Source organism: Anomalospiza imberbis, chromosome 4 (assembly GCF_031753505.1).
Source record: "Anomalospiza imberbis isolate Cuckoo-Finch-1a 21T00152 chromosome 4, ASM3175350v1, whole genome shotgun sequence".
NCBI classification, from domain to species: Eukaryota; Metazoa; Chordata; class Aves; order Passeriformes; family Viduidae; genus Anomalospiza; species Anomalospiza imberbis.
This window is the reverse complement of record NC_089684.1, coordinates 17,921,120-17,936,420: the sequence shown is the minus strand read 5'-3', so window position 1 is coordinate 17,936,420 and position 15,301 is coordinate 17,921,120. Positions and strand designations below refer to the sequence as shown.

The 15,301-nt window shown below is 38.9% G+C and overlaps 1 protein-coding gene across 2 annotated transcripts in view; it reads right to left on the bottom strand.

The window, feature by feature from the left end:
• Window positions 1-15,301, bottom strand: part of TNKS (tankyrase) — a 127,942-nt gene that overhangs the window by 60,509 nt on the left and 52,132 nt on the right. For both annotated transcript variants that reach the window (XM_068187316.1, XM_068187317.1), the window contains exons 4-5: window positions 1,803-1,839; window positions 874-949 (exon numbers count right to left, since the gene is read on the bottom strand). In XM_068187316.1, the coding sequence (XP_068043417.1) occupies window positions 874-949; window positions 1,803-1,839 (113 nt within the window). The remainder of the gene's footprint in view (window positions 1-873; window positions 950-1,802; window positions 1,840-15,301) is intronic.

Below are 15,301 nucleotides of genomic sequence, written 5' to 3'. Positions count from 1 at the left end.
ACTGGCCTATCTTTACTGATTTCAGTGGAACTGGGCTGTTCCACAACAGGTCCAGGATGGGCAGAGGTTTATACTATGCCTCAACATACTCCATCGGAAAAAAAAAAAAAAAAACTATAAAAGAAAACACTCCCATGCTTTTCTCTCCAAAAATAAGATGTACTGTTACAGGTGAAAGACTTTAACAGATACATGTTAAAAACATTCTGGTACACAGTTAAAAAATACCAAAAAAAAACCCCAACAAATCATACCAAAAAAACCCCACCACCCAACATTTGTAAATCAACAGTCTAGACAGACTATCATCTCGAAGTCTAAAACATCAAAAATCATAGGATCCACTTCTCACTCCGTATGTTCTTCCCTCCTCCAGTTTCAGCCTAATTCTTAATTTAACTCATTCAAACATCTTTGCCAGAGAAAGTCAAAACAATAATGTAAAATTTAAGAAAATGCAGAGGGTGTTAAACACAGCAATACAGTGCCAGTCTACGTGGCAGTGTATTAGGAGCTAAGCTGAATAACAAGCACCTCACCCAGACAATGTTCAAATACAAATAATAACTTTTTTCCCTTAGTTATTTTATCCATCTGCAACAGTACATTTTGTTTTTCTTACAAAAGGTCTTAAAGTTTCTTTTACATGTAGACCAGGGTTTGATATTCAAAAGACATACACAAAACCCACATCGGCCGACTTAATCTGTCACAACTGCCAGTGTCAAGTATACCAACATTTAATTTTATGGTGAAAATGCATCACAGGTTCCCCCCCCAAATACATTCTCTTGGTTTATACATCTACGCTTACCAGTATGTTTAAATTGGCCTTTCTTAAATAATTGAAATATAAAGCAGGTATTAACTTACCTTACGCCCATCACTTGCATGGCAGTTCACATTTAAAGGAGTCAATAAAGCCATCAGCTTTTCTTCATTACCACTCCTGTAAATTAGAATATTATGGAAAGGGTGGGAAAAGGGCAGAGCTCTTTGATATCCATCTCCTTAGTATTTTGCAAAGTATAGTATATTGAAATTTGTACTGTGGCAGGGAGAATGTTGGATGGCTAAATAATCTTCTGAACATTTCAAAACCAAGGGTAAATACAAAAAAGAATACTACATTTGCAGTTAAATGTGTTGCAAAAGATCATACAAAAACACCTCAATTTCTCTCCTTAACCTCATATTTCCTTTTTCTAATTTAACAGATCCTCTGAAAGCCATTTGCCAAAATAAATTATCTGAATTTAACATTTGCATAGCATATGGCCAATAACATTTGAAACAACTATATACCAATACCCAGAAATTATTTTAGAAGGGTTAACAGTCTATATAAATTGGTCTTGTGCAGTCAGAAGGAAGGATGAAAAGCATCTTTGCAATATACAATTCAACTTTACACCTTTTGCATAGGCTTCCTTATGCTCTGTTCTGATAAAACCTATTTTCAAAATACATCCTACGGTAGCAGTAAAAACCCAAAGAAAAGAAAGATTCCAATATTTAAATTGCCCCTAAAAAGAACAGTCACAAAACAATAAAGAGGATTTAAGCAGCTTAAAGCAAAAACTCAATATTAACCTTATAACCACCATAGTGGGGGATTTCAATTACATAAACAGGCTTTTATATTTGTACCAGACTAAAGTCTGAAGAGATTTATGCTAATTAAGTGGTTTGCTTGCAGCATTTCATGGAAAGGCAATGACAAAACAGTACTATTTTAAAAACCCCTTTTCCTCGCCTGTTTCCACCCCCAAAATATGTTTTATATTCTAAGCAGCACTCACCTAGCAGCTTCCAGGAGTTCGTCCTTCTTGTATTCACCTAAATGATTGCAAAATATCATGCTGTTAGCATTTGGCAGAAGACAGATTAAGAAATGCAGTAGGAAGCAAATACAGAATTAAAACAGAGAAGAGGAGAAAAAAGCCCACACCCCGCTGGGTGATGGAGCTGTGACGTTAGCCAGCTTGTGGAGGCAGCATCACCAGTACCTTGGAGACGGGCAGCAAATTGACGCATCTTCTTGTCCAATCCTCAGATGGAAAGGCTTTCTTCGGACAACCAATGACTGTGAAATCTTGTGTCCAGAAACACAGTCCCGCTGATAACAGCATGTCAGCTGAAGACAATGTCCCCACCCCCTGCCCTATTCAGTATGTCACATTATACTTGGGAAGCATAATAAATTCCAAGACAAAGCAAGGCAGTGCGGCTTTTGAAAAGGTACAAATTACTGATCTCGAAGGCTCTCACCTGCCTACTTGAATGGTAATATTACACTTCATTAAGTTCTTTAGAAAAGCATGGATTATTAAAAAAAAATCAAGTATTATATCATCAGCCACTTTCCAACAAAATACATGTTTGAAATAAAAGGCACAGACAAAAGAGGATGAACTCTGCAACAGATTTTGCTACGAGACTCTGAGATTAGAGATAACCACAAGTAATGCTAAAACAACATTTATATTTGAAATCCCGAGTTAAAATAGACAACTCACAAGGGTTGCTGCAGCACAGCATTAAAACTGCATGTTAGTATTTTTAAAACAGCATGAGACAAGATAACCTATGGAAATAAGAAGGAATTCTACAAAGCTGAATCATTATGACATTGTGCAATACAAATGGAATGGAATTTCAATTCAGAAATTAGAAAAAATAGCTTTTTAGCAGCTTAATGCAGTCAGAGAACAGAGTGTATCCTAGACCCAAAAGGTAGAGGGTTTGAAAAACATACTCTATACCATCTGCCAGAGAATTAAAGCCTCTAACCACAATGCTATAAGAAAAACAGAAGAAGAAGCAGTCACAAAAAAAGAAAAAAACCACTTTGTGCTGCCTCCTATGTGTAACTGTAATAAGTCTCCAGTGAAACTCTCATTACAGGTAAGGAAAGACACTGGGACATGGAAAATGCCAGATCAGATGGCAGGTAAGATGGAAGGTTCACCTGAAAGCATCCCTTAAAGAACTGCCGTAAGGTGCAGGAGGAAGGTTGGAGTCCCCATCAACCACCAAGAGCTTGGTCCTCCCCCCACCATGGCTTCTCCAGATAATGGCAGAGGGTGACAGGAACCACAACAAAACCAGACCTTTCCTCAAGGAGTCCCCTTTATTTTAGCATCCTGCCTTCACACAAGGGTAAGGAGGAGGGCGAGTACACACAGCCATGCACTTCCTGCCTATTTCCTTGGATGTAGATCGGGAATTTTTAAAAGCAATATATCTCATCATACTGGTGATTTTTCCTTTCACAGATGTGTTTAATTACTTTCTGAATTATATTCAGCTTTGGGAATTCACAACAACCTGCAGCAAGAAGTTCCATCATGCCACTCACATGATGGGCCTCCTAAGAGAGCTGTTCTGTGAACCCCAGCAATGGAGCAAATAACTTCAAAGCAAAGGTGTGACTAGTTCAAATATAGGCCAGGAAGATTAATCTAGGTTTTGAAAGAATTTATGTCTATGTTAAGGAAAGCTTCATCACGAGACAAAGCAAATGACACGGAAATATGACTGCCTTTGACTTGTTACCACTCTCCATCTTCATCAGAAGAGGGGCCTGTCCACCGCAGGCAACAGCCTTTTCTAAGCCATGGTACATGTTCCTCTTTTTTTATTTTAATGAAGATAAAATACTGGGCACAGTTGTGAGTGTTTCAAATCAATGGTAAGTGAAAAGCTCTGGCCAGCATGTGAAGAAGAAAAAAAGATCCTTTATTACTACTGCATTGTTTGTGCAACAATCTCAAACAGCTGGATTTCCTGCAGTAGAGTTATTGGCCTGTATTATATCAACACTTTAGAGACCTAACCAAATTAAAATACCTCTTTGCACACTCTGGTTTGGCAATGCATCTAGTAGTCCTAACCAGGCTTTTGAACATACTAGGTTAGAGAAGGGCAATAACATTTTTCCTTTGTGCTCAGTAAGTTAGTATTTTATCATACAAAAGCTGTTTCCTCTAATACTTTGAATAGCAGAAGCATTATTACTGTCCAGTGAAAAAGGAAAGCTGTGGCTCTTGATTTAGGAATGTCCCCCCGTATGCCCAATTAGATCAGTTAGTTTTACTAAACAGTACTTTTTAAAAAAAGGTATTTACAGACAGGGTTGGAATTCATGCAGTTTTTGAAATTCATCATGGCTCTACACTGATTAGGATTAGGAAAATATTATCTTGTAATTGGCTAACGTTATTACTCTCAAAGAGCCACTGTATTTTGCAAATCAAAACCTAAAATCATGTAAGCACTTACAGCACACCATCAGGTCTGTTAAAAAAAAAAATAAAAGGTCCAGTGAGCTCCACAGGCCCTGTGGGATGAAGAGGAACCCCTTGGCCACTGGAGCAGGCAGCTGGTGGGATACCACAGAGCCGAGAAGGGTCTGGCTGATGGCATTTGGGAGAAATGGGCGGCACTGGCCGCAGGACTGACTGCTGCTGGCACAGACTGTGCTCCCACCAGAGGGCTCTGCCAACACAGCTAACGCCGCTTGGCTACGCAGCTTATCAAAGGCCATCCTGCAGCAACTGGCCACAGCTACCTCATCAAATATTCATTTGCAAGCATTTGGAAACAAACCATGCGTGCATGGGCAGAGATGAATTTCAAGTTCTAAGAAGAAGTACAGGAATACAGACATATTACTTCTGTTCAAAGAATGCCAAACTGACTTTAACTAAGCTAATAACATCTATTAAAGAGCTCCTCTGGGCGGGTTAGAATTTATAGTTTTGCAAAAGGGCATCAGCATGCCAGGTAGCCCAGAGACAGCTGGCCTGGGAATTTCTTAATGCAAAGACAAGGTTTGAAATGGGGAGCAGAGAGCATCATAGCAAAGCAGTGTCCCTGTTTCTATCTCATCAGACAACAGGTAATAGGGAAGCAGAAACCACTCAGTGGTATTCACTGCATCTGATCAAGTTCATTGTCTACAGCTTGCTCAGAATTCTTTAAATGAAGTTCTCTACTTGATCCCAGCTCCAGATCACACACCACTGCTGCTCCATTTATGCTGTAATGAGAAAGTCACTGCTGTTAACCACAGATAATCAGTGTCTCAGATCACAGCTACCATCAGGCAGCTAACCAGCTCTCTTTCTGTTCCCCTCCCAGGAGAAAACCAGTTACCACCAAGACGCCTAATCAGCTGCTGCTATGCTGTCACTGCTGTGTCTGGCCCTAGCTGCATTCTGCAGTAGCTGATTAGCAAATTAGCAAATGCTTATTAACTATCAGACATCAGGGCTGCTTGCACCTGGTGGTTGAGCAGATCAGTAGTGGGAAGCTGGGAAAAAAAAAAAACACAATTAATCTATCTTTACAGACAAATAACCCTATTTCACTCTCTTCTAAAAGTCTTGAAATTTCAACAAAATACTGAAAAACCTATCTGAATGCATGGCAAAAATCAACAGTGATTTTTTCAAAGCGTCTACACTCAAAACCAAGGTGAATTCCTTTCCTATCCCTTCATACACATCAGCAAATACAGAAAACAGCCAGACCTAAAATGTCAAGCTGGACAAAGCAGGTTTTGCTTCACCATAATATCACGTCAGCTTTCCACAGTGAAGACAATTTCCTAAGAAAATAACATCACAAATTAAACCAAGCCATTATTATCCAATGGCACCATATAATGGGAACAAAATGGATTCCAAACCAAACTGAAAAACTAAAGAGGTTTTTCCATATGAAGTTGTACATTATATGGAATCACAATTATAAATTTAAATCCCCAGAATACTTAAACACAGTGAAAATTTTTACACCAGCCAATGGTCCCCTGCTTCTGATATGTGACAAAAGATCATGAGTCTTATGAACGTGCAACCACGGCCATAGGCTGGGGAGGGAAAATTCATAAGTATCGCAGCATGTTTGAGATTGAGAGACCTCTGGAGGTCTCTCATCTAACCCTTCAGCTCAAGCAGGGTCACCTAAGAGCACCCTACTCAGGCCTGTGTCCAGGTGGCTTTTACATCTCTCCAAGGATGGAGACTCCACCAGTTCTTTGGGCAATCTGTGCCAGTGTTTGGTCCCACTGAGCTCAACACCTTAAGTTTCATGGTAATCTCAGGTAATCTCCTCAGGACTTCCTGCTCTCTCTTGGCAGCTCAGGTCTAGCAGCACTGGAAGTCAGGGGAGAAATCTTGCTCCGTTAGAAAACATGGCAGATCTACATTAGACTTTTGACTGTGTGCAGACCTAACACTTGTTATTGGTTGCCTGCCCTGAAAACCTGGACTTCCATTCTTCAAAATATACATCCTACAAGAAGGTTGACAAGATCTTTGCGAACAGTCCAGCAGATTATTTTCTTTTCTTTTTCAAACAAGTATTCACCATTACCCAGCAACCCAGAGGACATGGGCTCTCCACCACAGTAGTAGAGACAGCAGGTATCAAAATCTCCCATTTTTCCTCATTTAGAAGTGTTTCTGGTGCCTTTCCAAGCATATACTCTAAGAGCACAGGAATGCATGGGGTTGTTGGGAAAACAGATTCCTGATGCATCTGGGAGGGCTGAGAACTTGTTTTTCCATCAGATTTGTTACTTCATCCAGCTCAGTCCATGGCCAGGGACCCAAACAGGTCCCTGAGAATGAAGACCTTGAACAAGGATGGTGCTGCAACAAGAGGGAGGGGAATGGAAACTCTGCAATTGGGCTGTCATTGCTACAAAGAAAGCAATCCAGAGTTTAGCAAAGAAATTAACTCCATAGAAGTAATTTTAAATACACCTTTTCCCTGATACTCCAGGACTGCACAGACTTATGAGTGATCAATGATACACATCCACATATACCATCCTTTTTAATCCTCTGAGATCTTTGGAGTAATATTTCAGTATTTAAAACAAATATTCAAGTTATAATCAGACCACAAGGCTTTTTGTGCCTCTGACAGACTGCTAGATTTATTGGGAGGGGATGAGTTTTTTGGGTTTGGGGGTTTTGTACATTTTAAAATTTTTTTAGCAAACTTAAATTTTATTTTCAACATGGCTGCTTTGGAAGGGTCCAAAAATACCATTAAAATATTCATCAATTCCTTCTTCCTCATTTAACTTTTATTATATGTAAACCATCAGGTAACACTAAAATATGGAGTTAAATCAGAGCAAGATGGTTTTTAACCATCCAAATAGCACAAGGTTGAGGGAATAACTGCCAAAAAAAAGAGTCAACAAAAAAACAAAGATATGTTGAAATAATATTGTTTGGGAAAAGGCATTTGTAACTAAATACTCTAAGAAACACATGAGAATAAAGAGGAGCAAAAAATAACAATTTCAGGTTTTATTAATAATTTTATTATACTTTACTTCCCACTTGTTTTGGGTTAATTTCTTTATGCCTCTTGCACTTCTCTGCTCAGCAGTCTCTCACAAGTAAATGGGCTGATTTTATAAGCTGTCTGAATAGGCTCAACCAAGAACACAGCAAGACCCTAATTTTAAGCTCTTGTCACAGATGAAAAACACCAAAGCAACACTATCATATGCAAGTGATAGAAAAGCAATTCAGAAGATAATGCCTTCAAGAACAAGTTCCAGCAAGGAGGAATGTTACTAAGGAGGAAAGGTCTGGCGCCTTAACTCTGCCCTTCTATGAGATGAGTCAGGCACTGTGCATGTGGGCTCAAATTAGGCATTTGCAACTGAAATTCAAAAACTGAAAATAACTCAGCTAATAGTGACATCTTTCAGGGATATGTTTTAAGAGGGGGTGTGGAAGTTAAAGAAATAAGCAAACATCATTTGGTTTTGGCCACAACTCTACCAAACCACTGAGCTAGCAGCATCCTACCTGGAACATCTTTCAGTTAAGTGGACAGAGCTCAAATGCAGAGCATTCCTGATTTACAGCTCATGGGAAAAAAGCCTCTTCTAAGGCCTGGCAGAAAGCACTACATCAAAAAATCTGCAGTTTTATATAGTACGGATTGGCAAAACCTCTGCAAGGATCCTAACTGATAGAAGAGATTCTTGTCTATTAAGCCATCAGTTCAAAGCACATCTATTACATAAGCATATACAAGATACCACAGTTACCAAATGCTGTCTTCATATTGAGGCATAAATTACACACATTGCACTTCAGGGTTTTGGTCACTAAGAAGGATTAGGTGGTGTATCAAAATGGGTCTTCAGTGCATGTGCAGTTATAGCACCAGTAAGTTCACGTTTGACACATATCAATTCTGTTTCTCAGAATGCCTTTTTTCAGAGGTGCTGGTCTATTTGTTAAAACAATGCTACCAGATTGCCTATATAGTAGCAGAATGATGGAAAAAGTCCCTTTGTGAGAGGATTTTAAGTGTCTTAACTCTTAAATCATTAGATAAAATCTAAAATTAAGCCAAAACAAAAAAAACCCTACAACTTCCCATTATGTGATAATCCATACAAATCCATACAAATTTTACTTTCAACAATGCTACCACATGCTACAATATAGTTTCTTCTGAAATAACAGATCTGACAAATATTCTAGAATCTGTTCTCTTTAGTGGACCTGCACAAGTAGTTTTAGTGCATGCTATTCATATAAACACCACACACACATCCATTTTTTATTCTTAGTGTGAAAAAATTAGTATTTTCACTACAACTATGCTATTTTAGAATGCTGTACTCGTCTTGAACACACCATCACTCTCATCTGTCATGTTTTCAGACTGAGATTGAAAAACTTAAAAAGATTGCAGACTATCATGTCAAGTGACTGGGAAGAAAACCCAAACCTTCAGCAATTCAAAACACACTGGTGTGATGAAAAAATTGAAGGGGTTCAGGCTCATCTTGTCATCAAAGTTCAATACTCATGACATCTTTTGTGAAATTACATATGGAAAAGAAATCTGACAGGCTTTTTTCCAGATCCTTCCCCATTATCCACCTCTTCATGCCTATAGCAAAAACAACATTCCCATGGCTCTCCCCTTCATTTCTTATATTAATTCATGCTATCAGCAAAAACAATCATCCACCCTAATTCCCACTACTTTAGCCATGCTCAATATTAATAACTAATAAACTGCTCCCTTTTTCAGCCAGAATTACTTTCTCATTTCTGTAACATCTCTGCATATACATTTTCTCTCCAGGATTTCAAGGAAAACTTTCTGGAGGAAGACAAAGGACTAAAACTCTCTCTGTCAAAGACTCGAGTACAGTACAGGTGGATAGATAGCCAAGCTGCTCTCATATTACTGCATCTTTTTCAAAAGCCAGCTCCCTTACCCTCCCTTTCCAAACAATATCCACAAACAAGTAAATCACTCAATTCCCCAGAATAGTCTCTAAAGAGAAACCACAGAAATATCTGTAATAACTTACATAAAGCATGGAAGAAAACGAGCAAGAAAAATATAAAATGTAGTTCTCAGGAAAGCCATACTGTATAAAGGCAAGCTCCAAAATTATGCTTCATCACCTCATCTTTCTCTGAAAAGAACTCTAGAGTAAATACAGGCAGACTAAATTTTGCCGTTTCTCCAATTTTCCCATTGTAGATAAAACATGCTAGCAAGCTGGGGACAGTGTGTCTGAAAATCCATAGCTAGATTTAAAACTGAAGCATTTATTTTAACCAAAAAATCTATATTCTCTTAGCTACAGCAAACATGACAGATTTTATAGTAACAAATTGTACCGATTTAAAGAAGTGGGGGTTTTTAATGTTTGCTAGAAAATGAACAGGAGACAAAAAATGCATATATGTGCCAAAGTTTGTTTTGGTTTTTTTTTTTTTAACTGAAGAGTACAATCATTCCTCTGTAAGTCTGAAGCTGCCCTGTGTACCTAAACTTACTCTACAAACTTGAGGAAACACAGGCTGCCACCTCACAAAAAATGCACGTGTGTTGCCATGCTTGCCCTGCAGCACACATCCTGGAAGGAACTCAACTCCAGTTAAATCACTCCTCTAGCTCCTAGACAAAAATACAAAACATTTCCTTTGCCTGCTGGGCCCCAGAGTAGTGAGCAGAAGGGAGGAACTCCTTTATAACTGGAGGAAATGGGGCAAATCTGTCAAACACACAGCAATGAAAGAGCCAACATATATTTAGGAAACACTTAAGCAAAATACAGCAAGTAAGTCCTTAAAAAAAGAATAACAAAACAGAGGCAATAGATTTTGTTATAATGAACCATTTTGTCATGGCAAAAAACACAAAACTGATCTGTCAGCAATTCAGTTTAAACATTTTCGAAAACATGGATAACTGGGCAACAAAAAGACAGTAACAAAACTCCCCAAAATTAACCCATTTGCGCCTTCCTGTTGTGGGCAACTTTTCCCTCCTCATGGATTTTTATTTGCTAGCTAAGAGTCAAAAGACAGCTGGAAAATAAAGGAAAGTTTGGTACAAGTCAGGGGAAGAAAGGAGACAATGCCCTTACTGGAAACAGGATATGTGGATTGATATGAAAGACTAGTACTGGTATTCCAGAGTAAAAAGCAGCTGCTTAACTTGGAACATTATTCCCTTTCCTTATCTTCCCCATCAGATTTTATGATATAGATATTATTTACTTAAATACAATGGTTCCATTTGTTTTGACTCATTTTTAAAAGTAATCTTTTAACACCTTTTCTGAAGATGTTTGCAGAAGCAGTGCTCAGTCACAATAGCTCAACTCAAGCTTCTCCTGATCTGAGCCATGGTAGGGTCTCCACATATTCTCTCAGGCAAAGAGCAGCTCTGTGCCCTAATGTGACTAAAAGCATATTCCAAGATGAAAGAAAGCTGCAGTTTACAGAAAATTATTGAAATCTAAATCTGCAAACTGCTATCCTCATTAAAAAATAACTATTAAAACACCAGCTGGGGAAAAAAGAATTTTCTATTTACACTCAGGCACTTTCTGCTATTCCTGTTGGAATAACATACCACAAGACAAAAATAGAGCAATAGAAGTATCTACTGCCAATGTCCTGGAGGTCTGAGAAGGGTTACCTTATTTACCAGCAATGAAAGAATAATTAAATACTACACACAACTCAAGTTCCATAAACATTTTCAGTCCCTTATATCAACCTCATTATTTTCAATGCTTTACTGGTTAAATGCATAATGGCAGAAATTATTTCAGTTTGACAGGACCTACAGTGATCTTGTAGTTCAACCGCCTGACCACTTCAGGGCTGGCCAAAAGCTAAAGCCTGTGGTTAACAGCTTTGTCCAAATGCCTCCTACGCAGTGACAGGCTCAGGGCATTGACCATGTCTTGTAGAAGCCTGTTCTAGTGTATGACCACCCTCTCAGTAAAAAATGCTAACATGCACTCTAAAAACCTCCCCTGGCACCCCTTTGAACCACTCCCATGCTTCCTGTCAATGGATCTCAGGGAGAAGAGCTCAGAACCTTCCTGTGCACCTCCCCTTCTTAGGAAACTTGAGAGAGCAGTAATGGCATCACTCACCACCCTCTTCTTCAAACTATACAAACCCAAATTCCTTAGCTGCTCCTCAAAGGTAAGAGGATTACACATACAATTTCTTCAAAATAATAATTTATTGCCCTAAATGACAACATAGTTCATTATAAAGACTGGAAACAAAATAGCCCCACAGGAAAAAAGTCAGAGAGAAGGCAAGAGATAGTAGCTCATTAATTATAGAGCTTCAGTTTACCAGATTGCTGTCATTATAAGGAGGACATTCCTTCTTCAACTTTCATTCACGCCCAGTAAGTTTCATCAGATGTAGTACAGGTTTGCCTCTTCAAGACATGCCCTATACAAGGTGACCATGGACACCAGTCATCAGTCCTGCCCAAATGTAAACTGTTAATACACCATGCACACTTTACTGCTACGGGAAAATTAAGTGCAAGAACTCTACTGTCACAGGTATATCCATAAAAGCATAAAGCATCTTCCAAAACAGGTACTCCCTCTGTTGCTGGACAGAAAGGAAATATGTAAACTGCACATATCCTCAGCATGACAGCTCTGCAGGTTTCTGTATAAATCTGCAGTACAAGATAGTATTATTGTGTTCTGCATGAAGTAGGAAAAAATACTTTCTCACTCACTTTCAGAAATCTCACTAGATTTAAAGACTCTGCGGATCTCAAATAATACAAAATATAATTGGCCAAAAAGTATTTCTACATTCCTTATTCATCACAACCATTAATGATCTTAAAAATACTAAGGAAAATGTGTTTAAGCGATCCTCTTATGAGGTAATGTAATTACCAGCAGTTCCTAAACCAGCCTATTTTGCCAATGGCTTTATTTCAAAGTTATTCTAAGGTACAGTTCAATGTTATCTTTCAAAAAAGTAGTATATTAAATCTCCATTTAACCTAAAAGGAAAGACCATGCAAGAGTTGACACAGGTTCTCTCTACTGTGCTCTAGGTGTGTTAGTTCAGCAGGAGCTAACTCAGTATTACCACTCCTCCCAGAGAGAACATACCATCAAGGAGAAATCATACTGTACCTTCCCCACGCCAGTTTAGTATTCCTGCTTATCCCTTTCTAGAAAAGGCCAGTTACTGATGCAGGAAATGGTGAGATTATTACTGACAGAACTTGCTTCCTGATGCTGACTCTTTGCCATCCTCTGAGTATCCTTTAGCAGAGCAAAGACAAGTTATAAGAGAACTGGGTCTGTCTTCAGAGAGCAGCACAACAAAAACTGCAGGGAGGAAGAACAAACGCCCAGAAAAAGGACAGCTCTTGCTGGATCACACTGTGCCATTAAAACAGTTCTAGCCATACCATCCTTTACTGCAATCAAAATGATTTTGGATTTAGATAAAGGACACAAGGAAAGGAACAGGCATAGAAATATTCAAAGAGGGAGCACAAAAATTATCAGGATTCTCTTTTTCTGTTCAACAGTCACACCAGCAGCCCCGACATTTGGCAGTGGGCTCTCAGGAGTCCAACAGTCTAAGATGTCAGTCTGCCTCTGGTTTTTGTCAGGCAGATTTTACAGTTACCATTTTGGTCCAAATAGAAGGTTATACTTGGATATAGAAGCCCATATAACTCTTGAGCATACAAATGGCACTTCACAAGAAAATTTCCCTCGGTGGTGTCCTTCAGCAACTCAAACCACACTTGGAAGTATGATACTTTCAGATTTTGGGCAGGGGGACTCCTAGCCAGCAGTTAAGAAGGATCTCAACAAACAGCTATATTCCTTTTTTCCTTCCCCTTTTACTTACCTTCTCCAAGATGCTGCTCCCAGCCTCAGCAAAGACAGAATATCCTCTATAGAAATTACAGCCACATACAGCAAGAAGCCACAATGCACGCAAGTCATAAATTATTTTCCTTCTGATCTGCTAGCTGCTCAGGAGAAAAACACTTACTTACTGTCTTGCATAAGTGCAGGCAAACAAAAGTAGGCAGATTCTGGAGATGAAGCTACATTTGCCCTGCCAGTGAGCAGGAACGGGTTTCCCTGCATAGCTCAACATGATTTCAAGAGAAAAGAGATCCATGAAAGATGATTTACTGGATAATTAGACCAAAAATTTCTAGAACACTGATCAGAGTTCTCATCTAGCTCCCAGAGGATAATGCACCATTAGAAAAGGCATCACTTAAAATACTTACCTTTTAGATTTGTGGGGAAGATCAGCAATGCAGACACAGAAATGTTATTCTCTCCATTCTTAGACAAGTATATTTAATCTTATACTTACATACAATGGTGGTTTGGGGTTTTACTCCTTCCATTCCTCTAATTCTATAATCAATTCCTTTTTCCTGTGCCTATAGGAAAGAAATTGTCTTTCTCTACTGGAAAGCTGCTCACAAAAGATTTTTAGCTATCACAGCTAGAAAGTAAGTAAAATCTACACATCTCCTTTCAAAGTAAAGGTTATTTTTGTCTGTTCTGCCAGATAGAATAAATCCTTCACTTCCAGGGCAATAGATGACAAGAGACTAACCAGCAGAGCCACATATGAAAAAATATATTACTGAGAAAATAATGCCTGTGAAGACACAGGTCTGCCTTACACACATTTTAACAAGAACAAAAAACTAAGTTTGTTTACAACAGCAAAATGGACAACCAGGATAGTTCTGCAAACTGGCAGCAGTCAGCATCAGATTATCTGTTCAACTGCAGCACAAAATTGCCTTTAACATGCGAGCTTTACCTTGCAGGCAAAGGTAGCTGAAATGTAGACTCCCTGCATTCATTCCCACAATAGGCCTGGCCACAGCAGGAAGTCTGTCCTGAAGAAGGTTAACTCAGACTGACCATACATTGAAGTGAGCCCTTTACTGCCCAGTTTAACAGTGGATGGAAGTCAAGGTGCCAGTGCAGCCTACACCCTGCCTCACTCCTGAGCAGAGTACTGAGAGCCTACCACTCCAGGGAAGCCCACAGCAGGAGATGAGGCAGGAGCAGAACACACACCAACCTGCCTTATGACTTTGGGCAAGTCAGTGACTGCAAAAGAGTATTTAGCTACAGAAGCCATGGTGCTTAATCCTCTAAGTAAAGTCTCTTAGAGCAGTAATTATTAATATAAGGAAGTAGCAGAAGTAATATGATCATCCAAAATTACTTACAAAAATATTACTAAAGGCTGGATTTTATTAATCAAAAAGATAGATTTTCAGTTCTCAGCTATTCAGAAGGAAGATTCTTAAGGCTCTGCTCTTCTTTTCCACTGCTTGTAGGAACAGAGCTTGTAAAGGCAATGTGCATATTTTATTGAGTCCAGCTCACTACATGAATTTATTCAAAAGCTTTTTAGAGATTAATAGCCCAATTTCCCTGGATTTGATGACATCGCATGTTTAGGTTTTGTTACTTATGCCCCCTCCCATGTTACCTTCCTGAAAGTAAAAGCAGACTGCATACAGAAAATGAAGGAATTCTTTACAGAATCAGTCATTTGTCATGAGAAGCTGCTACTTTAGGGCTGACAGTGGTAGATGTGAGGATCTGAGAGGTATTTAAAGGTACTGATATGCATTACAGGAGTTTGAATTTTCAGGTAAGAAAAAGCTCCTCTATCAAGTCTATTAGGTTTATTCTTGAGAACAGCTGGCAGCTTTATCAGTCACTTGTATGACCTGGGTTGGCTGTGCCAGACACATCCACACAGCAAGATCTAATGACTTTGTTGAAGGTGGCAGTCAGATGAAAGTTGCCATGAGTTTGCTACTTGTGTAAGGACAGAGCTCTTTGCCTGCCCGGACTGAAAGAACAAACTGAATTCTGAATTTATGCCAAAATGTTTTTGCCATTATACAAAATAAACATCAAACAGACAAG